At 49.7% G+C, this 27,233-nt stretch overlaps 1 protein-coding gene and 1 long non-coding RNA gene across 4 annotated transcripts in view; one reads left to right on the forward strand and one right to left on the reverse strand.

The window, feature by feature from the left end:
• The window catches only part of LOC103170030, a 33,587-nt gene extending 32,345 nt beyond the window's left edge, over positions 1–1,242 (forward strand). Inside the window, exon 3 of the long non-coding RNA XR_485930.3 lies at positions 562–1,242. This is a non-coding gene — a long non-coding RNA (uncharacterized LOC103170030). The remainder of the gene's footprint in view (positions 1–561) is intronic.
• PTPRR (protein tyrosine phosphatase receptor type R) overlaps positions 1–27,233 on the reverse strand; it is a 193,879-nt gene that overhangs the window by 100,635 nt on the left and 66,011 nt on the right. For 2 of the 3 annotated variants that reach the window (XM_007666312.3, XM_007666311.3), the window contains exon 3: positions 8,441–8,554. In XM_007666312.3, the coding sequence (XP_007664502.1) occupies positions 8,441–8,554 (114 nt within the window). Of the gene's footprint in view, positions 1–8,440; positions 8,555–17,036; positions 17,056–27,233 lie in introns of those variants that run through there. The other variant, XM_007666313.3, reaches the window with a different exon arrangement.

Here is a 27,233-nt window from a genome sequence, read left to right on the forward strand (position 1 = left end):
ATTTGTTAGGGTATTTCTTAAACATACACGCATATCTATTTGCTATATTTTTATACATCTATGTGGAGAAGCAGCGTGGCTCAGCGGAAAGAGCCCGGGCTTCGGAGTCAGAGGTCACGGGTTCGACTCCCGGCTCTGCCACTTGGCAGCCGTGTGACTGTGGGCGAGTCACTTCACTTCTCTGGGCCTCAGTGACCTCATCTGGAAAATGGGGATTAACTGTGAGCCTCACGTGGGACAACCTGATCATCCTGTATCTCCCCCAGCGCTCAGAACAGTGCTCTGCACATAGTAAGCGCTTAACAAATACCAACATCATTATTAGTATTTTATAAATACATTTTTAGATTGAATCCCAAATTTGGCTGCATTTTCCCTAGAGCCTTAGGTTTGTGAAGACGATCTTAGACGGGTGATTCAGATAAAACTTTTCTCCTGCCAACGTATTTTGGGAAATAAGCAAAGGGCGCGGCTTCGGCGCGTCTGTCCGTTTCTGTCTGTCCCCCCCCCCCCCCCCCGCCCCACACTCTCTCTTTCTGCTTCTTTAATGTGCTTTTTCAGGCAGAAAACGCACATCCAACGGATCTGAGGAAACACGCCTTTCGTCCTGAAGAAAATGCTCACTCCAAGGGAAAAGAGAAAATGGTAACGGCACTGCTGTGGACGACTCTCTTTCCATCCTCTTCCAAAGAACTGCTTTGGAGGCTTTATCCCTTTGGAGGATCAGAGAGCCATCCCGCCAGATAATTCACGTCTTTGGAAACGGTTCATCCCATCCCTTGGTATTCAGCCCACACCGGAGGGAAGAGGAATATTAATGGAACACTAGCAGTCAGAAGACGAACACTTCCTTGTCTGAGAGCAGAAACACCCCACGGGAAACAGCTAGTGATGGGTGCACACTGTGTTTCATTAGTGCTTTCTCCGTGTGGCATGACTCAAGACGTCTAATTGAGGCGCACATTAAAAATAACCTCAGCCGTCCAAAGAGGAGAAACCGTGTTTCCGCTCGGTGGGAAAAAACGAACGACCCTGTTTATTCTTCCTGCCCCGTAGTGTGAACTGAAAATCACCCCTGGAGAGATGTGAATTCCTCTCTGGGAAGGGCATCCTGACTTTCCCGCTTCCCCGTCACCGCACTCTCACAGCCGCCGCCCCCCTCGATGAAAATGGCGAGGCCCACGGTGAAAAATAAAATCGAGCAGGCCATCCGCTCCAGGTTGAGGGAGCTGCTCTCTCGATGCAAATGAAATATTTCTCCGTATTTTTCTTTGTTAGATCGCTCAAGTTCCAGTTGTTGGCTTAGTACTCCACAGTCCTGACCTAACTGGCGCATCTCCAAGAGACCCCGACGAAAAGCCAAACAGTAATTTTACCCAATGGCCAAATCTTAATCTCCCAGAGAGAGAAGCGAGTGTCTTAATCCGCGATCGAGAACCCCAGCAAGACTTTAAGACAGACCAGATTTGGATCAGTTGCCTGTGGCAGGGGATTGATAATGTTGGTATTAAGCGCTTACTATGTGCAGAGCACCGTTCTAAGCGCTGGGGGAGATACAGGGTCATCAGGTGGTCCCACGTGAGGCTCACAGTTAATCCCCATTTTCCAGATGAGGTCACTGAGGCCCAGAGAAGTGAGGTGACTGGCCCACGGTCACACAGCCGGCAAGCGGCAGAGCCGGGAGTCGAACCCGTGACCTCTGACTCCGAAGCCCGGGCTCTTTCCACACTGAGCCACGCTGTGGATTAATGCATTTCCCAGGGTAGAGCGAAACCACATTTTCAGGCAGGGAAGCTGAATATTTGTAGCTACTGTTAAGTGCTTATTAGGGTCCAGGAACTGTACTAAGCGCTGGGATGGCTATAAGGTAACGAGGTCAGAACCATTTGCTGTCCTACAGTGGGTTCACAGCTGAGGAAATTTAGGCACGGAGAAGTTAAACGACCTGCCCAAGGTCATACGGCAGGCAAATGCCAGTGCCAAGACTAAAACCCAGGTCTTTGGACTCCCAGACCTGTATTTTTTTTTATGGCATTTGTTAAGCACTTACTATGTGCCAGGCGCTGTGCTAAATCCTGGGGTAGAAACAAGATACTAGTAATAATAATAATAATAATAATGTCGGTATTTGTTAAGCGCTTACTAGGTGCTTGCACTGTTCTAAGCGCTGGGGTAGATACAGGGTCATCAGGTTGTCCCACGTGAGGCTCACGGTCTTCATCTCCATTTTACAGATGAGGGAACTGAGGCACAGAGAAGTGAAGCGACTTGCCCACAGTCACCCAGCTAAGTGGCAGAGCTGGGATTTGAACCCATGACCTCTGACTCCCAAGACCGGGCTCTTTCCACTAAGCCACGCTGCTTTTCTGGGGTCGGACGGCCGTAGTCCTTGTCCCAAAATATGGCTCCCGGTCTGAATTCCTGTTTTACAGGCGAGGTAACTGAGGCACAGAGAAGTGAAGTGACTTACCCAAGGTCACGCGGCAGACAAGCGGCAGAGCCGGAATGAGAACTCACAAGCCTACGCCTCGCAGACCTGTGCTCCTTCCCCTAAGCCCCACTCAGCGGAAAGAGCCCGGGCTTGGGAGTCAGAGGTCATGGGTTCGAAACCCCACCCCGCCGCTTGCCAGCTGTGTGACTGTGGGCAAGTCGCTTCGCTTCTCTGGGCCTCAGTGACCTCATCTGGAAATGGGGATTAAGACTGTGAGCCCCAAGTGGGACAACCTGATCACCCTGTATCACCCCAGCGCTTAGAACAGTGCTTCGCACATAGTAAGCGCTTAACGAATACCACCATCGTCATTATTATTATCTCCTTCTCCACCTGTCTTGAATTATCCACTGAGTTTGTCGACCCTTAGGGGTTTTACCTCATTTCTTTCCGCCACTTCTCCTTATGGTGAAGCAGCGTGGCTCAGTGGAAAGAGCCCGGGCTTGGGAGTCAGAGGTCATGGGTTCGAATGCCGGCTCCACCACTTGCCTGCTGTGTGACCTTGGGCAAGTCACTTAACTTCTCTGTGCCTGTTACCTCATCTGTAAACATGGGGATTAAAAAATGTGAGCCCCACGTGGGGCAATCTGATGACCCTGCATCTATCCCAGCGCTTGGAACGGTGCTCTGCACGTAGTAAGCGCTTGACAAATGCCAACATTATTATTATTATTATGGTGTTACGGTCAGTGGAATGGCCCAAAGGCAGGTGCCTGTGGGAAATGTGAGGGAGATGCCTGGTCTACTTCTTGATGACTTCAAAGATGGTGCAGTTTAGAGGGTCCCCGCAATTATAGTCTGGGATTATAATGGCGTTTGTTAAGCGCTGACTATGGGCCAGGCACTGTTCTAAGCACTGGGGTAGATAGGAGGCGATCAGGGCTCCGCCGCCTGTCGGCCGTGTGACTCCGGGCGAGTCGCTTAGCGTCTCTGGGCCTCAGTTCCCGCATCTGTAAAACGGGGATCAAGACCGTGAGCCCCACGTGGGACGACTTCATTACCTCGTATCTACCCCAGTGTGCAGCACTGTGCTCGTTAGTATATATTTTATTCCCCTATTTATTCCGTTAATGAGGCGTCCATCCCCTCGATTCTATTAATCGTGATTACGTTGTCTTGTTTTTGTCCGTCTGTCTCCCCCGATTAGACCGTGAGCCCGTCATCGGGCAGGGATGGTCTCTCTCTGTTGCCGAACTGTCCATTCCAGGCGCTCGGCACAGTGCTCGGCACATAGTAAGCGCTCAGTAAATACTACTGAATCAGTGAATCAGGTTGTCCCAGGAGGGGGCTCACAGTCTTCATCCCCGTTTTACAAATGAGGTAACTGAGACCCAGAGAAGTGAAGTGACTTGCCCAAGAGTCACACAGCTGACAAGTGGCGGACCAGGATTAGAACCCAGGACCTCTGACTCCCAAGCCCATGGGTCTTTCCAACTAAGCCACGGTGCTTCCCTCCTTGTGGGCAGGGATCAAGCCACCCAGCTCTCCGTATTTTTACCCAGAGAACGCTACGGATCCACTACCAGAACAACTGCACGCGGAGGCGGGGCCTTCTGGGAGAGACGCGTCCACGGAGTCGGCTACGGGTCGGAGACGACTCGGCGGCAGAAGACGAGACAAGCACTCACCACGGTGCTCTGCACACAGTAGGTGCTCAATAAATACGATGAATTGGGAAGTACCTATCCGTGGACGCCATATCTGCACTACGTGTTGCCCGAATTGTACGTTCCAAGTGCTCGGTACAGCGCTCGGCACACAGGAAGCGCTCAGTGAATACGATCGAATGACTACATAATTATGTATACATGACCCGACTCCACCACTTGCCTGCTGGGTGACCTTGGGCAAGTCACTTCACTTCTCTGTGCCTGTTACCTCATCTGTAAAAGTGGGATTATTCATTCATTCAATTCATTCAATAGCATTGAGCGGGCGCTTACTCTGCGCAGAGCACTGTGCCAAGCGCTCGGAATGGACAAATCGGTAACGGATAGAGACGGCCCCTGCCCTCTGACGGGCTTACGGTCTAGTCGGGGGAGATGTGAGCCCCATGCGGGACAATCTGATTAACCTGCATCTACCCCAGCGCTCAGAACAGTGCTCAGCACGTGGTAAGTGCTTAACAAAGATCATAATTATCATCATATATGCACACAGTTATAAATATATTATAAACATGTATTTATGATTATTATAAACAATACGCATATCATTATTTTATATACATTTCGAATTATACTTATAATACATTTATAACTGCACTATAAATTATGATGTAATTATTTTTATAATTATTATAAACAACCCCCATACAATTCTGTATAGATTTATACCATATATACGTTATTAGATATTATTATATAAGCATTATGATCACAAACAATACAATTATCTGTATATATTTATAATTACACATTCATAATATATTTATATATGTGTTGAGAGTACTGATCTGAATCAGGAGACGACCTGGGTTCCAGCCTTGGGTTTCCCTGTAACCAATCAAACGATCAATGGTATTTACTGCGCGCTTACTATGCGCAGAGCACGGGAGAGCCTGAGACAACAGAGAGGGCCGACGTGTGCCTCGCCCACAGGTATCACGGCATCGCGGGCGGGGAGCGTCTCTCTTGATGGCTGGATTGTACTCTCCCAAGCGCTTAGGACACGGCGCTCCGCACGGTGTAAGCTTTCCATAAGCACAACGGAAGGAACCAACGAAGACACGGATCCCACTTTATGAGAAGCAGCGTGGCTCAGCGGAAAGAGAATGGATTTAGGAGTCAGAGGTCGTGGGTTCTAATCCCGGCTCCGCCACCTGTCAGCTGTGTGCCTTTGGGGCAAGTCGCTTGACTCCTCGGTGCCTCAGTTACCTCATCTGTAAAATGGGGATGAAGACCGTGAGCCCAAAGCGGGACGACCTGATGACCCGATATCTCCCCCAGCGCTCAGAACGGTGCTCGGCACATAGTAAGCGCTTAACAGATACCAACGCTATCATTACTGTCCCACGAGTGAGAACGTGGAGAGCGGCAGTGACTCAGATCCAAAGACCGAGGCCCATCTGTCCTTCCTCAACTATAAAATGGGGTTTCGATCCCTGTTCTTCCTCTTTTTTTAGACTGTGAGTCCCGTGGGGGACGGGGATTGTGTCTGATTGGATTAAACTGTATCTATCCCAGCGCTTAGAACAGCGCTTGGCACCGAGTGAGTGCTTAACAAGCACTACGATCGAGTCACTAACGGGACGTTGGGGGTAGGAGAAGGGGCTGGTCTAGCACGCGGTCGAGTTGTTTCGCCAGTGGCGCTGATTCGCTACGAACCGTCCACGCTCCCCGGCCGGTCCCCGCCGTGGTGCGAAGCCCGGGCCCGGGCGTCGGAGGGTCCCGGGTTCTAATCCCGGCTCCGCCGCTCGTCTGCTGCGTGACCTTGAGCAAGCCGCTTCACTTCTCTGGGCCTCGGTCACCTCATTTGTGAAATGGGGAGGGAGACCCTGAGCCCCACCTGAGACGGAGACTGTGTCCAACCCGACTGGCTCGCATCCGCCCCGGCGCTTCGTACGGTGCCCGGCGCAAAGGAACCGCTTCGGAAACACCGTCGCTATCATTACGGTGGTCTATCGCAGGCGACGCGAGATGGACGGCCGGGGCCGGGGCAGGATAACGCCGCGGCAGCAACAGCGGAAACACTCTGCTGAAGCTGTCACCCGCTCTAGGTTTGCGGAGCGTCGGAGACCGTCGGAAAGCTCAAGCCCGCGAATTAAATTCGCTTGAACGGATTGTCCAGAAAGTGTATCCCACCGTAAAGGGTCGGGTTTCCTGTCACCAAATCAGCTTCCCAGAGGGAGGGAGACAGGGAAGCTGTGAGCCCGTGTGGGACCGGAGACTGTCCGACCGGATTAACTTGTATCTACCCCAGCGCTTAGAACGGTGCTTGACATATAGTAAGCTCTTAACAAATACCATAATGATAATAATATTGACGTGTGGGCTGGTAGGAGGCTCCACCGGTCACTAGAAGCAGCGCGGTTCAGTGGAAAGAGCCCGGCCTTGGGGGTCAGAGGTCGTGGGTTCCAATCCCGCCTCTGCCACTTGTCAGCTGGGTGACCGTGGGCAAGTCACTTCACTTCTCTGGGCCTCAGTGACCTCATCTGGAAAATGGGGAGTAACTGTGAGCCTCCCGTGGGACAACCCGATGACCCTGCATCTCCCCCGGCGCTTCGAACGGTGCCCTGCACCTAGTAAGCGCTTAACCAATACCAACATTATTATTATTCTCTGAGCCTCAGTTACCTCATCTGTCAAAAAGGTGAGCCCCACGGGGGACAGCCTGATGACCCTGTATCTACCCCAGTGCTTAGAACAGTGTTCTGCACCTAGTAAGCGCTTCATAAATACCATAATCATCATCATCATCATTATTATTATTATTCATCGGTTACTGTTTTCAGTTTAACCTGCTTTCTTTGTGTCCCCTTCTGTAGGTTGGGAATGAGCAGTGAAAGAGCCCAGTGGTGGGTGCAAGGGAAATGGGACCAAGGAGATAACCAACAAAACGGCTATCGGTCCCTGGAAATCTACCCATCGGCAGTCCCCTGGGAAACAGTGTGGCCTAGGGAAGCAGCGTGGCTCAGTGGAAAGAGCCCGGGCTTGGGAGTCGGGGGTCATGAGTTCGAATTCCAGCTCTGCCACCTGTCAGCTGTGTGACTGTGGGCGGGTCACTTCACTTCTCTGGGCCTCAGTTCCCTCCTCTGTAAAATGGGGATTAAGACCGTGAGCCCCACGTGGGGCCAACCGGATTCCCCCGCGTCTACCCCGGCGCTTAGAACAGTGCTCTGCACCTAGTAAGCGCTTGACAAATACCGACATTCTTATTATTAGTGGAAAGAGCACGGACCCGGGGGTCAGAGGACCTGAATTCTAATCCGGCTTCAACCACTCGTCTGCCATGTGATCTCGGGCAAGTCATTTAAATTCTCTGTGCCTCAGTTACCTCGTCTATAAAATGGGGACCAAATCCGTCTCCCTCCAAAATAGACCGTGATGACCGCACGTGGGACAGGGACCATTTGGAACCTAATTATCTCGTATCTATCTTGTCGAGTAGTAAGGGCTTAATAAGTACCGTAATGAACAACAACGACCCCCAAAATATCCTAATACGGTGCTCCGCATACAGTAAGCACTCAATAGATACGCCTGAATGAACAAAAACATATTTACACCCTCCTCGGTTCGCGTGTGCATACACTCAATCATTTATTCTGACCATTCTGGCCGTAAACGCTCTTACGTTGGTTCTCCCTAGCACGGTATAACGTCCCCGTGTACAAGGAATGGGTCATTTCGATCAATCGGGGCTGTTTACTGAGCGCTTACTGTGTGCGGAGCGCTGTACTAAGTGCTTGGGAGAGTACAACGTAACAGACTTGGTAGACTTGTTCCGTGCCCACAACGAGCTTCTAGCCCTTTACTCTTTATTCTGATCTTTTCTACTGTAATACTGGTAATGATACTATTAATCATGGTATTTGTTAAGCGCTTACTACGTGCCAGCCACTCCACTAAGCACAAAAAATTCGGGTTGGACACCGTCCTTGTCCCCCGTGGGAATCGCCATTTTGCAAATGAGATAACTGAGGTTCAGAGAAGTGAAGTGGCTTCCCCAAGGTCACACAGCAGACGAGGGGCGGAGTCAGGATCAGAACCCATGACCTTCCGACTCCCAGGCAAGCGCTCTAGCCACCACACCATGCTGTATCCTTCCAAGCGCCTAGGACGGTGCCGAGCACACGGTAAGTGCTCAATAAATACGGGTGGCTGGCTGATATTTTGTATCTCCCAGGTACCCAATACTGCACCGACCGGGCGCTCAATAAGTGCTCCTACTATCGCGACCAGTACGGAGGCGGTGTTTCATCCAGACAGAGAGATCCGACCCACTTACGATGAGGCGGTTGATGTGAACCTGCTGAGGTTGGATGCCTAGGGAAGAAGCCACCCCCCGGCGAAATAGCTGCAGTAAGGTTCTATTCAGCTTGTTGACGTCCATTTGCAGCGTCTGGAGAAAAGGAAAAAGAAGAAAACCTCAGTGAGTCTCGTGCTTGGCATGTCTGGCTCTTGACCGGCTCCCGACCCCCGAAACCCACCATCCCAGGAGGATGCGGAAGTCTATTTCGGCGTTTCTCAGCGAGTCGCAAATGAGCCACGAGCGAAAGATGTCAACTGTCTTTCAGGGCATTTCGTGTGAACTCAGAATCCCTAGAATCCACCCGTTTTGATTTGCAGGAGCTGCCTGCCCGTTCAGGGAGGAAGCAGTTAGAAGGAGGAAAAGTCTCACCCTAAATCAGAGTTTCTCGCCGTGGGGATCGGTCGTGTCAGAGGGGGGAACCACCTTGTTTTAGGCAATTCCTCGAATTTCTTAGCATTTAGTCCTACGAAAATACGTCAGATGGTCCGTGCATTCCCTAGGAAAGTTGTTTCATTGTTTCGAGAACCTCAAACGCCCAGGCTCGTTCTAGGTCCATCGCTCCGGCTTCCCGGCTAAACAGACACAGCCTCGTGTCCACCCAGGTTTTCGGCCAAAACAACTTCAGCTGGCACAAAATGTCCTAGGCTGGGGCATAGATCTAATGATCTAATAAAAGCAGGCTCGATGGCTCCAGCCATTGAATGGGTGCCGCCTTTTCTCAGAAGAACGTCTAATAATCCAGACGAAAGGAAATCGGGTGCAGATCTATTCAAATTCAATTTCCCTTTCAGGAAATGCTAAATGCATTTGAGTAGACTGTCCAGTCCGGGAAATTTACCGATCAGGGCCGCGGGGACTGAGCCCAGCGGGCAAAGAACCTCACAGTTCTCTGGCCTCTTTTCCCCAGCCTTGAAAAGCGAGAGATCTGATGCCAGTGAAAGGCAGAGGGGACCTGGAGGAAGAAATGGAAGAACAGTGTCCCTTGATTACACCCTTGAGTTCAGATGAATGTTTAAATGGCCTCGGCTCACAAAACTCTTGGAAATGTGTCGCTTCAACTCATCCGGCGAGCTGTTTTAGCAGGGATGTTTCAGGGAATCTAAGGAGTTTAGTCCACTCTACGTGTGAACGAACTGGGGGGAGACCGAGGGTTCGACTCCCTAGTTGAATACGCTATTTCTCTAAACTAGCTCTTGTTGCTCATGATTATTACTACTACTAGTAAAAATCATAATAACTGTGGCATTTGTTAGGCACTTCCCAGGTGCCGGGCCCCGTTCTAAGCGCCGGGGTAGATACAAGATAATCTGGTTGGACACGGTCCCTGTCCACAGAGGGATTTTTACAGATGAGGGAACTCAGGCACAGAGAAGTGAAGTGACTTGCTCAAGGTCACACAGCAGACAAGTGGCGGGGCCAGGATTAGAACCCATGACCTTCTAACTCCCAGGCCTGTGCTCTAGCCACTAGGCACGCTGCTTTATCTTCTCCTTATCTCCTTGTCTTCCCCCTCACGTTCTCATCCCCGTGGACCGAACCGCCATCCTTCCCGTCTCACAAGCCCGTAACCTTGGCGTTAGCCTTGACTTCTCTCTCTCATTCAACCCACATATTCAATCCACCACTAGGTCCTGTCGGTCCCACCTTCGCAACATCGCCAAAATCCTGCATTAAAAAAAAATTCCTGCCTCAGCCCTCTTGCTGACCTCCAGGCCTCCTGCCTCTCCCCACTCCAGTCCACACTTCGCTCTGTTGCCCGGATCATTTTCCTTCGAAAACGTTCGGACGGTGTTTCCCCACCCTTCGAGAGACTCCAGTCGCTGCCCATCTGCCTCCGCGTGAAACTAAAACTCCTCACCATTACGCTTAGCGGAAAGAGCACGGGCTTGGGAGCCAGAGGTCACGAGTTCGGATCCCAGCTCTGCCCCTTGTCAGCTGTGTGACTGTAGGCAAGTCACTTCACTTCTCTGTGCCTCAGTGACCTCATCTGTCAAATGGGGATTAACTGTGAGCCTCACGTGGGACGACCTGATCACCCCGGGTCTACCCCAGCGCTTAGAACGGTGCTCTGCACGTAGTAAGTGCTTAACGAATACCAAAATGATTATTATTTAAAGCAGTCAATCACTTTGCCCCCTCCTACCTCATTTTGCTACTCTCCTACTACAACTCAGCCCGCGCACTTCACTCCCGTAGTGCTGACCTCCTCACTGGGCCTTAATCTCACCTATTTTGATGCCAACCCCCTCTCCCCCGTCCTGCCTCTGGCCTGGAACGCTCTCCCTCCTCAAATCCGGCAATTATTGCCCCCCTCTTCAAGACCTTATTGAAGGCACATCTCTTCCAAGACTAAACTCCCCTTTCCTCTTCTCCCACTCGTTTCCGCGTCACCCTGACTGGCTCCCTTTTTTCTCTCCCCCCTACGAGCCCCACAGCACTTATAGTAATAACGTTGGCATTTGTTAAGCGCTTACTAAGTGCAAAGCACTGTTCTAAGCGCTGGGGGGATAGAAGGTGATCAGGATGTCCCACGTGGGGCTCACAGTCTTAATCCCCATTTTGCAGATGAGGTCCCTGAGGCACAGAGCAGTCGAGTGACTTGCCCAAAGCCACACAGCTGACGATAATAATAACGCCGGCATTAGTTAAGCGCTTACTATGTGCCGAGCACTGTTCTAACTGCCCCACGTGAGGCTCACAGTTAATCCCCATTTTACAGCCGAGGTCACCGAGGCACAGAGAAGGGAAGTGACTTGCCCACAGTCACACAGATGACAAGTGGCAGAGCTGGGATTTGAACCCATGATCTCTGACTCCCTAGCCCGTGCTCTTTCCCCTGAGCCACGCTACTTCTCCGTACACTTACGTACATATGTGCAACTTATTTATTTCTGTTCATGTCTGTCTCCCCCCGGCTAGACCGTAAGCTCACTGTGAGCAGGGACTGTGCCCGTTTATTGTTGTATAGTACCCTCCCAAGTGTTTAGTACAGTGCTCTGCACACAGTAAGCACTCAATAAATGGGGTTGAATGAATGAATACTTGGGAGAGCACAATATAACAGAGTTGGCAGATCCCTGCCCACAAAGGGTTTTCAGTCCAGAGGGGTAAATTACAGAGAGGGGAAATGGGAGGGTCTAATTCTAAATACATAATGCCAGGGGGCGGAGGGTAGGGTAAATATCTGAATATCAAGCGCTTAAGGTGCACACACCCCGGTGGATCAGTGAGAAGCCGCTTGGACTAGTAGAAAGATCACTGGCTTGGGAGTCCGGAGGATCTGGGTTCTAATGCCGCTCTGCTCCTGGTCTGCTGTGTGACCTTGGACGAATCACGTCACTTCCCTGTGCCTCGGTCTGTCTTGCCTTATGCCGTCGAGTCGCCCTCGACCCATAGCGACGCCACGGACGCGTCTCTCCCGGAAGGCCCCGTCGCCGTCTGCGGTGCCCGGCACGCGGAAAGCACTTAAAAATACCAGAATTATTAGTAATCGTATTCATTTAGGGCCTACTGAGCGCCACGTACTAAGAACGTGGGAAACTCTAACAACAGAAGAATCAGATGATTTCTCTGCCCACAAGGAGCTTTCAATCTCATTTCTCTGCACTCAAAACTCGTAGGGTTTTTAGCACCGCTATTAAAACAGTGTCCCTGGACGCGAGAGGAACACGTCTACCGACTCTAGCGTACCGTACAGTCGCAAGCGTTTAGTACAGTGCTCTACGCACAGTAAGCGCTCAATACATGCCACTGATTGAGCGAGCGACTGATTTCACTATTTCCTTTTCAATCAAAAAAGGAACCATCAGATCCTGCATTATCAAACCGAATGACCCAATTACTTCTCGCTCCTCAGTACTGTTTATCTTGCGCCGCACCTGCTCCCCCGGGGGAAAAGTAGTTTTGAATCTATCGCCCTTCCCGGCAGCAGCGTCGCCAGGAGCGTAGAGGTCGGGGTGTTTGCCCGAGGCCTCAATTCCCGAGGGGCTGAGCCAACGGAGACTTGCAACTCGGGTGACAGTTTCACGGTCTGGGAGCAACTGGCTACGCAGAGGCGCCCGGAGGATGAGAGCTGATGTCTTCCGGTTTGGGGAAAGTTACCTTCCAAGAAAGTAGGATCGACGCGAACCAGGGGACGACAACACCCATTCGACTGCTGCGTTGATCTACCCCGCTAGCGGGAGAAAAGAAATCGCAGCGATTATCTAGAAGAGGTCACGAAGAATTCGACCCAAACCGTTCCGCTTTTCATTTGCCTTGGCCTGAAATACTGAAGTTGCCTTTTGCTCCGACTAGGGCGTTAGCCGCCCACTCTGCGCAGACCATTCCCAAGTCATCAGCCGCGACAGGTACCCGATGGGTTTGTAATTTGCTAACCTAGGATCCCCGCAGCAATGAGAGACTTCTTGAAAACCTTAGTCTGGGTAGCTTCGGTAGTTTTGGTGGCTGTTTGGTAGCCCGTGGAGGGATGCACAGAACGGGAGATAGGCGCCCCGAATGTTTTATGAGGCAGGGGCCACCTTAATAGACCACTTAGAATGAGAGTCCAGGGGAGCCCTCCACCAATCCAGCCCTTAAAAAGGAATAGAGGTGGAATCGATGAAGTGGGAGGGAATTCCAGAGAGAGGGAAGCTTGTGAGCCAGGCATCATAGGAAGGATAGTTGAAAACTAGGCACTAGAGCAGGTTAATAAAATAACAATCATGATAATAGTAATATTAAAAGTGGTTTTTGTGAAGCACCCACTAAGTGCCGAGCACTCTACTAAGCAACGTACGAGATAGTGGGGCTCACAGACTAAATAGGAAGGAGAACAGGAATTTAATCCCCATTTAACAGATGAGGAAACTAAGGCCCTGGGAAGTTAAAGATACCGAGCAGGCAAGTGGCAGACCACAGGGGAAGAATGGAGAATGCCGGCTGGGGTGTAGCAGGTAGAGAGAGGATAGGGGACGGGAAGGAGCCGATGGGATGCTTCAAGGTCAACGGTCAGGAGCTTCTTTTGCCGTCTGAGGTTTTGGAGGAGGGAGAAGGGGTGTGGAGAATGATGGTTTAGAAAGAAAACGCGGTCATCAGAGTGAAGAACTACTGGGAGAGGAGAGACTGAAGCCAGGGGGACCAGTGAGGAGGTTGACACGATCACTGGGCTACGATGAGCGCTTAGACCAGAGCAGTTTCCATCTGGATGCAGAGGAAGGGAAGGATGTGGAAATACTGCGGAGGGAAGACTGATAAGGATTTAATAACGGTGATAATTCGAAAACTCCGAAGCGGCAGGGATGATATTAAGATTACGCTGTCAGGCCTCTCTGACGCGGAGGATGGTGGTGCCGTCCGCCGCGACGGGAAAGATAGGTGGGAGCGAAGGTTTAGGAGGGAGGATGAGGAGTTCAGCTTTGAGCATTCTGACATTACGCTAGGGTATCTGACATCATGGTACTAGCAGGGTACGTACGTGAGGCTAGAAGAAAAGTGAGATTGCAGAGAGGATAAAAAGGCAGGATTAGAAAGAGATCTGGGAGTCACCAGTCAATCTATCTATTGGGAGCCTGCTGTGTGACAATTACTGTGGTGAGTGCTTGGAAGAGTACCACAAAATTACTAGAATTAATAATGATGATGATAATGGCATTTGTTAAGCGCTCACTCTGTGCCGAGCGCTGTTCTAAGCGCTGGGGTAGAGACGCTTGGGTAGAGATCAAGTTGGACGCGGTCTCTGCCCCACGTGGGGCTCACACTCTTAATCCCCATTTTACAGATGAGGTAAGTGAGGCACAGAGAAGTTAAGTGACCTACCCAAGGTTACACAGCAAACACGTGGCAGAGCCGGGATTAGAACCCAAGTCCTTCGGACTCCCAGGCCCGCGCTCTATCCGCCAAGCCATGCTGGGGAGACGGACGCTAAAATAAATGACAGGTGGAAGTAGGAAAAGGAGATGTGCATTTATGGGTAGTGCCCAGCACACAAGAAGAACTTTACAAGTACCATTAAAAAAGAAAGTTAATCCTCAAGGAATAGGATACATAAAATATGTCCGAAAGTACCGGACGGGTCCATTTGACTCGCAAACTACCCACGCCCTCTGCTCTATGGGACGGAAATGATATCTAGCAACCTAACTTCTGTCTACGCTTTCCTCTCTGTCACTCAACAGGAGAACTCCATCCTCTCCACCCAAACTGTTGCCGCGCTGGTCCAAGCACTTATCATATCCTGCCTCAACTACTTTATCAGCCTCCTCGCTCGTCTCCTTGCCTCCCTGTCCCTTGTCCACGAAAAGCTCAAGTGGTTTCCCTTCCATCTCCCCGGGAAAACAAAAACTACTTACTTTCCGTTTTAAAGCACCCGCTCAGTCCACCCCCTCCTATTTCGCTTCGCCGATTTCCTATTACGACCCAGCCCACACCCTTGACTCCTCTAGCATCAACCTGCTCACCGGACCTCAGTCTTGTCTGTCCCGCTGTCGACACCATCGCCCAACATCCTCCCTCTGGCCTGGAATTCCTTCTCCCTTCGCATCCGACAGACCTCCAGTCTTCCCACCTGCGAAGCCGTGCTAGGATCACACCTTCTCCAAGAAGCCTTCCCTGACTAAGCCCTCATTTTCTCGCCCTTCTCATCCTCGAATCCGCGTCGTCTCTGCACTTAGGACTGTAGATTGTACCCTCGACCGGAAACTCGGCGGCGGCGGGGAATGTCCCCATTAATTCTGTTGTCTTGTACTCTTCCAAGCGCTTAGTACAGTGCTCTGCGCATAGAAAGTGTTTAATAAATACCACTGATGGACTGACTGTTGCCCTTAAGCACTTTGCTACTCACCAGCCCCACAGGACTTGGATACACAACCTTCTACTCAGCCGCTTTCCCACTGCATTTAACAACCGTATTGTATCATATTCTCGCAGGCGCTTACTAATAACGTTGGCATTTGTTAAGCGCTTACTAGGTGCAGAGCACCGTTCTAAGCGCTGGGGGAGATACAGGGTCATCAGGTCGTCCCACGTGAGGCTCACAGTCAATCCCCGTTTTACAGATGAGGGAACTGAGGCACAGAGAAGTTAAGTGACTCGCCCACAGTCACCCAGCTGACAAGTGGCAGAGCCGGGAGTCGAACCCGTGACCTCGGACTCCGAAGCCCAGGCTTCTTCCACTGAGCCGCGCTGCTTCCCCTTACTTACTAGAGCGCTCTGCACAGAATAAGCGCCATCGATTGATGGGTTGATTGATTGACAAGCAGAGAATGACAGGGTCAAATGAACTGGAAAAAAGGTCTGAGAAGCGTCGACTTATTGGAACTGAATATAAGGCGCTAATTAAAAACAATCCCTACCACAATCCATCCCACACACTTTTTTCCTCTAATGCCAACTGCTCACTGTACCTCGATCTCATCTATCTTGTCGCCAAACCCTCGCCCACGCCACGCCTTTGGGTCGGAAAGCCCTCCCTCTTCATATCCGACAGACGATCACGCTCCCCACCTTCAAGGCATTTTTGAAGGCGCATTTCCTCCTAGAGGCCTTCCCAGCCTAAGTCCTCCTTTCCTCTTCTCCAACCCCCGTCCACAAAGTCCTCGCGCTTGAATTTGCACCCCTTACTCACTTCTTCCTCGGCTCCACAGCACTTATGTATATATCCACAATTTCTTGATTTACTATCTGTCTTCCTGTCTAGACTGTAAGCTCATTATGGGCAGGGAATGTATCTATCAACTCTGTTGTACTTTTCCAAGCGCTTAGTACGACGCTCTGCACAAAGTAAGCGGTCAGTGAATATCACTGAATATTAATAATTTGTGATCACCTCTTCGAAAGCCTGTTGGATAGATTTTCAGATTTGTCCTTTTGACCACATTCGGAGAATTAAGAAACGGTATCTTAGGTTCTTAGGTTGGAGTGCGTGTTCTGTGACATCTATTTGTAAAAAAAGATTCTTAAATATTATTTCTAGCCCCAATATTTTGTTCTCGTGTTGAAAAGCCCATTACCTGCAAATTAATTAACTGTAAAGTCAGTTCTGTATCTGACAGATTAAAAGGGAAATAATCTTTATTCCGTCTATCAAATGATCGAGAAATGGAGGAACTATCCGACCTACTGTGCTTTTCCCCCTCAACGTCCTAAACAGCGCCGAGACAAATCTCCCCTTGGCGAGGCTAATCTCCTAGGATGAAGAAGAGCACCCAACGACTATAAAACACAACTCGATTTAGCAACGGTAAGGAAATGCCTGCCCCCAAATCCATTTTATAAAGCATGCCAGTCGGTAACCCCGCTCTCTAGGGACAACGTAAAGCTCCGCGAAGAGGATGACACGATCCCCCAAAATGTTCCTTCTCGTGTTATATGAAATCTCAGGTGAACACCGACAGGGTCCTTGCTCTTGCTAAATAACGATTTCTCACGGAGTTTTCATTTCCACCTTACTAGAGAGTCAAATACGCCAATGTATAACGAAGACACGCACAGAGTCGCACGCATGCACGCGATCTCGATCGCTTGCCACCTCACTCTGCCGTCCTCCCCTGCCCAGCTACAACCCAATATCTTCTCTGGCTGGAAGGGCTCTTACTGTGCCAAAAACTGATCGGATGGAGCCGAAGATTCCACTTCCATCTGCAAGCCCCTCTACGCCTCGGCCTCATCCCGGGCTCTCCGTGGATCATCCAGGTCTCTCCACTGATTCGGCAAGAGAAACGAATCCCGTTCAGCCCCCCCCCCCCCCCAGATGGTGACTGCCTGGGATTATTTCTGGAGACGCAGCCAGTCCCAGGTCCGCTGGAGCTCGCTCTCCCGGGAGACTCGGCAGGTGCTGGAGTCTCTGCAGTTTACCAAACGGGAGCCCGCGGGGATGTTCTGCCTGGTGATTAGCGGAAAGCGAAGAGAAGAACTTTGTGGGCTGCAGACAAGGTGTTTACGTGAGGCAGTTATTTGTCAGACAGCCATCGGATAACTTGGCTGTGAATGAGGTAGCCCCGGAGTACTTATTCGCCGGCTTTTCGGGGCTCGTCCACTGTCAAAGACGTCACCACCATCGCTGGATGATCGTTAGCTATCTGAATACACGGTGGGATTTCTGACGAGGGAATGATTCCCCAAACCTTCACTACAGCCTTTTTTTTCTGAAAGAAGAAAGGTATTTGCTCAGTGCCTACTATCTGCCAGCCACCTCACTCAATTCGGGGGGTAGATACAAGCTGATCAGGTTGGACACGGTCCCTGTCCCGCATGCGGCTCACGGTCTTCGTCCCCATTTTGCAGATGAGGTCACCGAGGCACCGAGAAGTTGAGTGACTTGGTCACACAGCAGACAAGTGGTGGAGGTGGGATTAGAATTCAGGTCCTCTGCCCCCCAGGATCACGCCCTGTCCACTAGGCCGTGCTGCTTCTCCTGAACGGTGTAAAACAACTGAGTCACGTGCCCTGCTCTTTCCCCTCTTGACGGTGAGGTCCGAGGACAATTACCCTTTGCCGGCAAATCTGCACAACTGTGCCCTCCACAAAAAAATCAAACAAGCACTGGAGCAGGGGCACCCTGAAGCTCACTTCTGCTGCCGCGGTATTACTAGATACTGCAATATTTTACCGTCTTTCGATCGGTAATATGTACTGACTGCTTACTCTGGGTTCAGAGCACCGTACTAAGCGCTTGGGAAGGTACAACTGAGTTAGTTTACACGATCCCTGCCTTCAGGGATCATACAGTCTAGCTGGGGAGACAGACACTAAAATAAAGTACATAGGGGAGGCAACCAAGTGGGAAGATAGTTATGGTATTTGTGAAGCGCTTACTATGTGCCAAGCACTGTTCTAAGCGCTGAGGTACACACGTGGTGATCACGTTGTCCCACGTGGGGCTCACCGTCTTAATCCCAATTTTCCAGATGAGGTAACTGAGGCACAGAGAGGTTAAGTGGCTTGCCTGAGGTCACGCCGCGGACAAGTGGCGGATCTGAGATTAGAACCCACGTCCTCTGACTCCCAAGCCCGTGCTTTTCCCACTAAGCCACTCTGCTTTATTTATGTGCTTTAAGGGTGCGGGGGCTGAGGAACCTAAATGTTTAGGTGGACAGACTCAGGTTCACAGGTGATGCAGAAGGGAGAAAATGGGGAAGTGAAAGATTGCCCAGGGTAGATTTTCCGGAGGAGTTCTGATTTTAGCAGCGTTTCGATTAAGGAGCAAAGTGCACCTTCTGGGTTTGTAGCGGGAGAGGACCGAGGAGAAGCGGCAGGGAGAGAACTGGCTGGCTGAGTGCCTTCGGGTCGATGGTCCTTTATGAGCAAGGACCGATATTAATTCATTTTTACAGGTTCATGAATTGAGGAAGAGCTGGCAACCACTGCACTCCCGTTGAAACCCTTGCAGGGGAATCTGTGGTGCTGGCCATAGCTGTTTTAGTGGGTATGTTTGTTTTTTTAATAGTATTTGTTATATGCCAGGCACTGTCCTAAGCCCTGGGGTAGATACAGTTAAATTGGACACAGTTCATGACCCACTTGGGACTCTTAGTCTTAATCCTCCATTTACAGTTGAGGTAACTGAGGCACAGAGAAGTTACGTGACTTGACCGAGGTCTCCCAGCAGACAAGTGGAGGAGCCAGGATCAGAACCCGTGTCTCTGACTCCCAGGCCCGGGCTCTATCCACTAAACCATGCTGCTTCTCAGTGGGCAGGGAATGTGTCTGCTTATTGTTACATTGTACTCTCCCAAGCGCTTAATACAGTGCCCTACGCAGAAACTGCTCAATAGATATAACTGAATGAAGAGTCGCTGGCATTCCCTCCGGCGGGCACAGATATGTGAACTTACAGGGAAAGCAGCACGGCCTACTGGAAAGAGTATGGGCCTGGAAGTGAGAGGACCTGAATTCTCATCCCACTTCCACCACTTTGCTGCTTGACTTGGGTGAGTCACTTGACTTCTCTGGGCCTCAGTTCCCTCACCTGCAAAATGGGGATTCAAAATCCGTTCTAATTCCTTCTTAACGCTCTGAGCCCCACGTGGAATCTGACTCTCCTATACCTACCCCTACTCTTAGCATGGGTTCGGATCCCGGCCCTGCCACTTGCCAGCTGGGTGACTGTGGGCAAGTCACTTAACTTCTCTGGGCCTCAGTTCCCTCGTCTGTAAAACGGGGATGAAGACCGTGAACCTCACGTGGGACAACCCGATTACCCTGTATCTACGCCAGCGCTTAAAACAGTGCTCTGCACATAGTAAGCGCTTAATAAATACCAACTTTATTATTATTATATAGGTAGCACTCCAAAAATGCCACAATTACTAATTCATTATTACGGCCAGTTGGCAACACGGCTGCTGAAGTCCTGAGTGAAGAGGAAATAGAGCAGGTCAGTTAAGCTTTTTTGCTGGCTTCCTTACACACCCACATGGTGGCTTCATGACAGGGATTTGGCAAGAGATGTAATGGCAGAGAGCTTTAGGACTTGGTGTCCACATGAATTAACATTTACAGCTTCCTGGCTAGACGTTCTGAATGACCGGCATTTCAAGAAATTACGGCCCCCTCTCTCTAGGAGAATCCTCGGGAGGAAAAGTGTGCCAAGAACTGATCCGCAAGGCTCGGCGTTCAGTTGTAACAAACTACACCGCAAACGCGTATCTCTCGAGGGGCCAAAGTGGAGAAGATCGTAGATTGAGATGCAAATCTCCATCACTTACTTAGGGATTAACAGCTCCAACCAGGAACTCTTAAATTATGAAGGAAGACATCCTTTCTGGGCCAGAAATTCTTGGTTTATACAGCAGTAATGCACAGAGACATCAAGACAGCAGTAATAATAGCATCGATAATTGTGGCATTTATTAAGCACTTACTACGTACCAGGCACTGTACCTAGTCCTGGAGTGGATTCGACGCGGTCCCTGTCCCACATGGGACTCACGGTCTCAATGAGGCAACCGAGGCCCAGAGAAGCGAAGTGACTTGCCCGTAGTCACACAGAAGACAAGTGGCCGAGCTGGCCTCAGAACCCATGACCTTCTAGTCCCAGGGCCCGGCCCTATCACTAGGCCACAGTAGCAGCAGTAGTAATAATCGTAAACCTCTCAAAAGCAGGGATGACGTTTTCTTATTCGATGGTACGCTTTCAGACACCCAGCTCTGTGTACACAGAGGCTGCTCAGTAAATATTAGTGCGATTGACTTTTCCAATTTTGAAATCTGCCCATTTTTGAAGTTCAGAACTAAGAAACTGGCATTTTGCTTTGGGTTTATATCCAACGTCTTCCCAGACGCCAACAGTTCACAGAGAATAGCAAACTAAAATATACTGATAATAATAAATCTGCTAAGCACTGCTTTATGCACCAAAAGAAACAAGATAATCGGGCAAACTCAATCCCTGTCTCTCATGGGCGAGTACATTACGGCAATAAACTGTGACAGTCCCTGCCCATGACGAGTTTACAGTCGAAAGGCGGGGAGACAGACATCAGTGTAAATAAATCAAATGGCAGATCTGTACACAAGTGTTGTGGGGCTGGGGGGGGGGGGGGGGGAAGAGCAAAGGGAGCGAGTCGGGGCGACGCAGAAGGGAGTGGGAGAAGAGGAAAACTGCCCTGCCTTAGTCACTGAGGACTAATCTTGCTTTTGTTTTTCCTGAAGATGCATCTTTTTATCCCAAATCCTGACTTTCTCCTTACTGACTTCAATGGAGCACTGTCTAGAAATAAAAATCATAACGATTATGATATTTATTAAGCACTTGCTATGTACGAAGGGCCGTACTAATCGCCGGGGCACACACCGTGTAAGCGGACCAGACCCGGTCCCTGTCCTACACAGGGCTGATAGTCTGAATCGGAGGGAAAAGAGGCATCCATTTTACAAGATGAGAAGACTGAGGCCCAGAGAAGTGAAGTGACCGGCCCAAAGTCGCACAGGAGGCAAGAGGCGGAACCGGGATTAGAAGCCGAGTCCCTTGACTCCCAGACCCGTGTTCTTCCCAGTAGTCCATACTACTTGTCGCTGCCCAGAACACCTCATTACTCTGTCGCATCGTCATCGTCATCATCATCGCTCCATCGTCGCAACTGCGACGTACTAAACCCATGGTTAAAGCCTGGGATGAGACAGTTCAGGGATTGCATGATCTAGAATGAGGGAGAGAAACCATTTGCATCAAAAAGTCCAGCTCTCACTGTGCCTCAGTTACCTCATTTGTACAATGGGGATTAAGGCTGTGGGCCCCAAGTGGGACAGGAGGTAATCTGATTATCTTGCTTCTATCCCAACTCTTAGTACAGTGCTTGGCACCTCGTAAGCAGTTAATAAAAAGCCACATCATCATTACTATTAAGAGCTAAAGAAAGAACGAGATAAATCTTCATGCATCATTTTGCAATGGCGAAGCAAAAGCAAAGGGCTCGAAATTGCTTTTTGTTAGACTACAAAGGCAAAGGAAACAATTACCAAGAAGACACCTCAATACGGCTGTAATTTACGAGTGATGTCATTAGGATTTACTAAACATCACGCCTTGTTTGGAATATTCCAGGAAAACACAGCCAGGTAAGCACCTGCCATGTTAATCATCCAAACAACCCACCCCGAAGCCACGTTTAGAGGTTAGAGTTAAAAAAAAAAAAGCCTCATGTAAAATTAATAAGCAACTGCTGTGGTTTGAATCGCTGAGGGTTCTAAAGGCGCAATTCATTCATCTAGAAAAAGAGCCAGAAATATCCGTATCAACACGGTGCAAACACAATATCCAACCTCTCTAATTTATTACGTGCCGTTGGAACTTTAAAAAGACTCTTTTCAACTACATATTTGGACATGAATGAGAACTTGTTTTTTCAAAGAGATCTTCTCCCTGATTTCCCAATGAAGCACTGAAGACGGAGTCTGTGATAGAAGATGTTCGTTATTATTATTGTTTCATTTGTTAAGCGTCTATTATGAGCCAAGCACTCTTCTAAGTGGTGGGGGAGCTCAAACAATAGTACTTGTTGGGCGCTTTCTGTGTGCAGAGCACCTGTACTAAGTGCTTGGGAGAGTACACCGTAACAGAGTCCACAGATGCGTTCCCTGCCCCCAACAATCTTAAAGCCTAGAGGGGGAGATACAAGTTAATCAGGTCACAGTCGCTGTTGCAAACAGGGTTCATAATCTAAGTAGAAGGGAGAACTCTGATTGAATCCCCATTTTACAGATGAGGAACTGAGGCAATTGACAGATAAGGGATTAGAACCCAGGTCCTCTGACTCTCAGGGCTGTCTTCTTTCCACTAGGCCACACTGCTCTCACTCAAAAACATTTTAAAATGAAATTATCCAAATCTTTACAATGAAAATCCATTTATTCGAGTGCAACTTTTCAGACAGATTTCATTTCTGTAATAATAATAAGAATTATGGTATGTGTTAAGTGCTAACTATGAATCCAAACACTGAGACAGATACAGTAATAATGATAATGTTGGTATTTGTTAAGCGCTTACTATGTGCAGAGCACGGTTCTAAGCGCTGGGGTAGACACAAGGGAATCAGGTTGTCCCACGTGGGGCTCACAGTTTTCACCCCCATTTTACAGATGAGGTAACTGAGGCCCAGAGAAGTGAAGTGACTTGCCCACAGTCACACAGCTGACCAGTGGCGGAGCCGGGATTCGAACCCATGACCTCTGCCTCCAAAGCCCGTGCTCTTTCCACTGAGCCACGCTGCTTCTCTGACTGCACAATGGACTGTAAGCCCGTCAAAGGGCAGGGACTGTCTCTATCTGTTGCCGATTTGTCCATTCCAAGCGCTTAGTACAGTGCTCTGCACAGAGTAAGCGCTCAAGAAATGCTATTGAATGAATACAATACAGATGTAGTCCCCGTCCCACACGAGGCTGACATCTAAGGGGGAGGGAGATCGGGTATTTAATCCCCGTTTTTCACACGGGGAAAGTAAAGCACGGAGAAACTAAGCGACTTGGCCTAGGTCACGCAACAGGCAAGTGGAGGAGTCGAGATTAGAACCCAGGTCCCCTGACTTCCATTCCCGTATTCTTTCCGCTCCGCTTCTTTTGGTATTCTTGAACAGAACAAAATATTGCTATGGTTACATGAATCAAATTAACCCCAACTGCCATGAGAAATTCTCTACTTTCATGGGCGGTTTATGCTGTTAAATATGCCTTTGTGGATCACACTTTAAAATAACTGTAAATGACTAATAAATGAGTAGTGAAATATCAGAACCCCTAAGGACGCAGGAATCTTCCTGGCCTTTCCTTGCTACAAAGCCTCAGTCCTCTTCAGTTTGCAAATCCAATAATAATATTGGTGGTATTTGTTAAGCGCTTACTATGTGCAGGGCACTGTTCTAAGCGCTGGGGTAGGCACAGGGGAAACAGGTTGTTCCACGTGGGGCTCATAGTCTTAATCCCCATTTGACAGATGAGGTCAGTGAGGCCAGAGAAGTGAAGTAGTGACTTGCCCACAGTCACACAGCTGACAAGTGGCAGAGCCGGGATTCAAACCCACGACCTCCGACTCCAAAGCCACCGAGCCACGCTGCTTCCCGATAACCTCTCTTCCATCCTAATCCTCCTAGACTTTTTAGTTGCCTTTGGCACTGTGGACCAGCCCCTTTTTCTGACCCCGTCCTTTCCCGATTCTCCTCCGATCTCTCCGGTCACGTAGTTTTTTATGGCTTTTAAGTGGCACTTCTCACTCTCTGTCACCAGCTCTTCCTCCTCTCCCGCTGTTACCGTGGGAGTCCTTCAAGGCTCAGTTCTGGGTCTTGACTACAATTTCTTGTCAGTTGAGTGACTTTTATTGAGCTCTTTCTGGGTGCAGAGCACTGGGCTAAGTGCTTGGGAAAGTTCATTGCAATCAAGGTGGTAGACAAGATCCCTGCCCTTGAGGGACTTCGAGTCTTGAGATCGAGACAGACGTTAAAATAAGTTACGAGTAGGGGAAATGGGAGTGTATAGGGCTATGCACAGAATCGTTGAGGGTATCAAAGTGCTTAAGGAGTACACCTCCAAGATGAAGAAGAAGGGAGGGCGAAGAGGATGCGAAAATGATGGGATTGTCAGGGAAGGCCTCTCGGAGGAGACGTAATTTGAGTGGGACTTTCATTCAGTCACTCGATCGTATTTATTGAGCGCTCACCGCGTGCAAATTACTGTACAAAGCGCTTGGGAGAGCAAGACGGCGGGAGCGGTGGTCCGGGCCAGACGGAGGATGTGGCCAGGGGGCTGTTGCCGTGACAAATGAGATCAAGGTACAGCGAGTACGTTGGTCTAAGAGGAGCGAAGCGGGCAGGCCGGGCTGTAGTGGAAGATTAGGAGGGTTGGGTAGGAAGGGGAGAGCCGACTGAGTGCCTTTAAAGCCGACGGTAAGGAGCTTCTCTTGGAAGCGGAGATGGATGGGCAGTCGCTGGAGGTTTATGAGCAGTGGGAAGAAATGGACTGAATGATTTTCGTACTTTGCTCCCGGCAGCAGAGTGAAACAGGGACCGGAGAGGGGGAAGGCAGGAGGCGGGAAGAAGGATGACGCAGCAATTGAAATGGTCCGTGACAGGGATTCGGCGACAGACTGAATTTGCCGTTTAAAAAAGGATAGTGCCAAGATCCCGGGCTTAAGAAACGGGGAGCTTATTGGGTTTGCCCACAGCGACGGGAAAGTCAGCGAGAGGGCTGGATTTGGGTGTGAAGAGGAAGAGATCTGCTTTGCAGCGTGACGTAGTGGCTGGAGCACGGGCCCGGGAGTCAGAGGTCAGGAGTTCTAATCCTGGCTCCACTACGTGTCTGCTGTGTGATCTTGGGCAAGTCACTTCACTTCTCTGGGCCTCAGCGACCTCATCTGCTAAATGGGGATCAAGACTGTGAGTCCCAAGACCCTTCTAGACCGTAAGCCTGGTGTGGGCAGGGATTGGGTCTCTTTATTGCTGAATTGTACTTTCCAAGCGCTCTGCACACAGTAAGCGCTCAACAAATATGACTGAATGAATGAATGAAGTGGGACAGGGACTGTGTCCACATTGATTTGCCTGTATCCACCCCAGCGTTTAGTACAGTGCCTGGCACAAGTAAGCGCTTAACAGACGCCGTGATTATAATCGCTATCATTATTTTCGACACTTTGGGTGGGAAATTCAAGTAGAGAGAACCTGAAGTCGGGAAGAAATGGGAGACTGCAGAGAAAGAGAGAGATCAGGGCAACTGTCCTCGGCAGAGATGCTGCACTGTCTGGGGCCTGGTTTCACCGTGTCCTTAAGCAACTAGAATAAGCTCACCGTTGTAATAAATGTGCCATCCATTTTAAGTGCCAATAAAAACAACCTTGCCTGCAACATCCCCTCTGCCCCAGCAATATTTTCTAATGACGTCTCTCCCTTTCCCCTTTCCTGGGAAGACAAGAGTCCACTTGGCTGATTAGCTTTTAAGACCTCCTAGGTAAGGAAATCAAACCTAACCGAATAGCCTCTGACAGTTCGACTGCCGCAAGTCTCGTCGGCATTAAAGGGGATCGGACTTATCCGATTAGTCGCGCCCCTATCGAATGCGAGGCAAGGCTATCTGGCAACAACACTGGAAGGTGAGAGGGGGTTCCAGCTATGAAGTGCGTACCCAGAGGTCATGCTTCTGATGATGATCATCCTATCCAGTCACGCCTGTGTGGCTACAGAGTGTGATCCGTGATGGACAGCTCAATCCACATGGTTCACAAATAAGCCATTCCCTTGGGCGAGATGATGTGTTTGCTTCTTCCCACCTCCGTGACTACTTTTTCAGTCGGCTTCTCGGTAGCTTAATTCTTGCAAGTTTCTATTTGAGGAAAGCCACCCCTTCTCCTTATTATGCATTCAGTCGTATTGATTTGAGAGCTTACGGCCCACCAGTTTTTCTTCGGTTACCTCTCCGAGGTCACACCCTAGAACATATTTCTTAAGAGTAGGCCTTTGTTTAGCTGCATGATCTGTCCATTATCATCCCAAAACAAGTACCGCCCTTCTTGATTCACTTTTCTCTACCTTTGCAGCAGTACGGCCTAGTGGAAATAATAATGGTGGTATTTGATAAGCGCTTACTATGTGCAAAGCACTGTTCTAAGCACTGGGGGGATTCAGGGTGATCAGACTGTCCCCCGTGGGGCTCACAGTTTTAATCCTCATTTTACCGATGAGGTAACTGAGGCACAGAGAAGTGAAGTGACTCGCCCACAGTCACACAGCTGACAAGAGGCAGAGCCGGGAGTCGAACCCATGACCTCTCACTCCGAAGCCCGGGCTCTTTCCACTGAGCCACGCTGCTTCCCCGTGGAAAGAGCATGGGCTTGGGAGTCAGAGGACCTGGGTTCTAATTCCAGATCAGCCACCTGTTTTCTGGGTGACCTTAGGCGAGTCACCTAACTTCTCTGTGCCTCAGGTTCCTCAATTGTAAAATAAGGATTCAGTACCTGTTTCCCCTCCTATTTAGACGGTGAACCCCAAGTTGAACAGGGACCGCGTCCAACCTGACTCATTTGTATCTGTCCCAGGGCTTAGAACCGCGCTTGACATATAGTAAGTGCTTAACAAATGTAATAATAATAACAATGGTAATAATCTGTGCATTATCATCTAGTTTCCTGCTCAGGTGGTAGAATTTAGTTGCAGCATTCAAGTAATTAGCTCTGTGTTACGGGTGAAAATGGAATCGGGGGTGCATCCAAACTGAGTTGTCTGAAATTAAGCCTGAAGTTCAGAGCGCTGTTCTGGCCGAGCGGCACTTTATAATCACCTACTTCTCTTCTTATGAATACCGTTAA

The sequence above is a fragment of the Ornithorhynchus anatinus genome, chromosome 14 (genome assembly GCF_004115215.2).
Source record: "Ornithorhynchus anatinus isolate Pmale09 chromosome 14, mOrnAna1.pri.v4, whole genome shotgun sequence".
NCBI lineage: Eukaryota > Metazoa > Chordata > Mammalia > Monotremata > Ornithorhynchidae > Ornithorhynchus > Ornithorhynchus anatinus.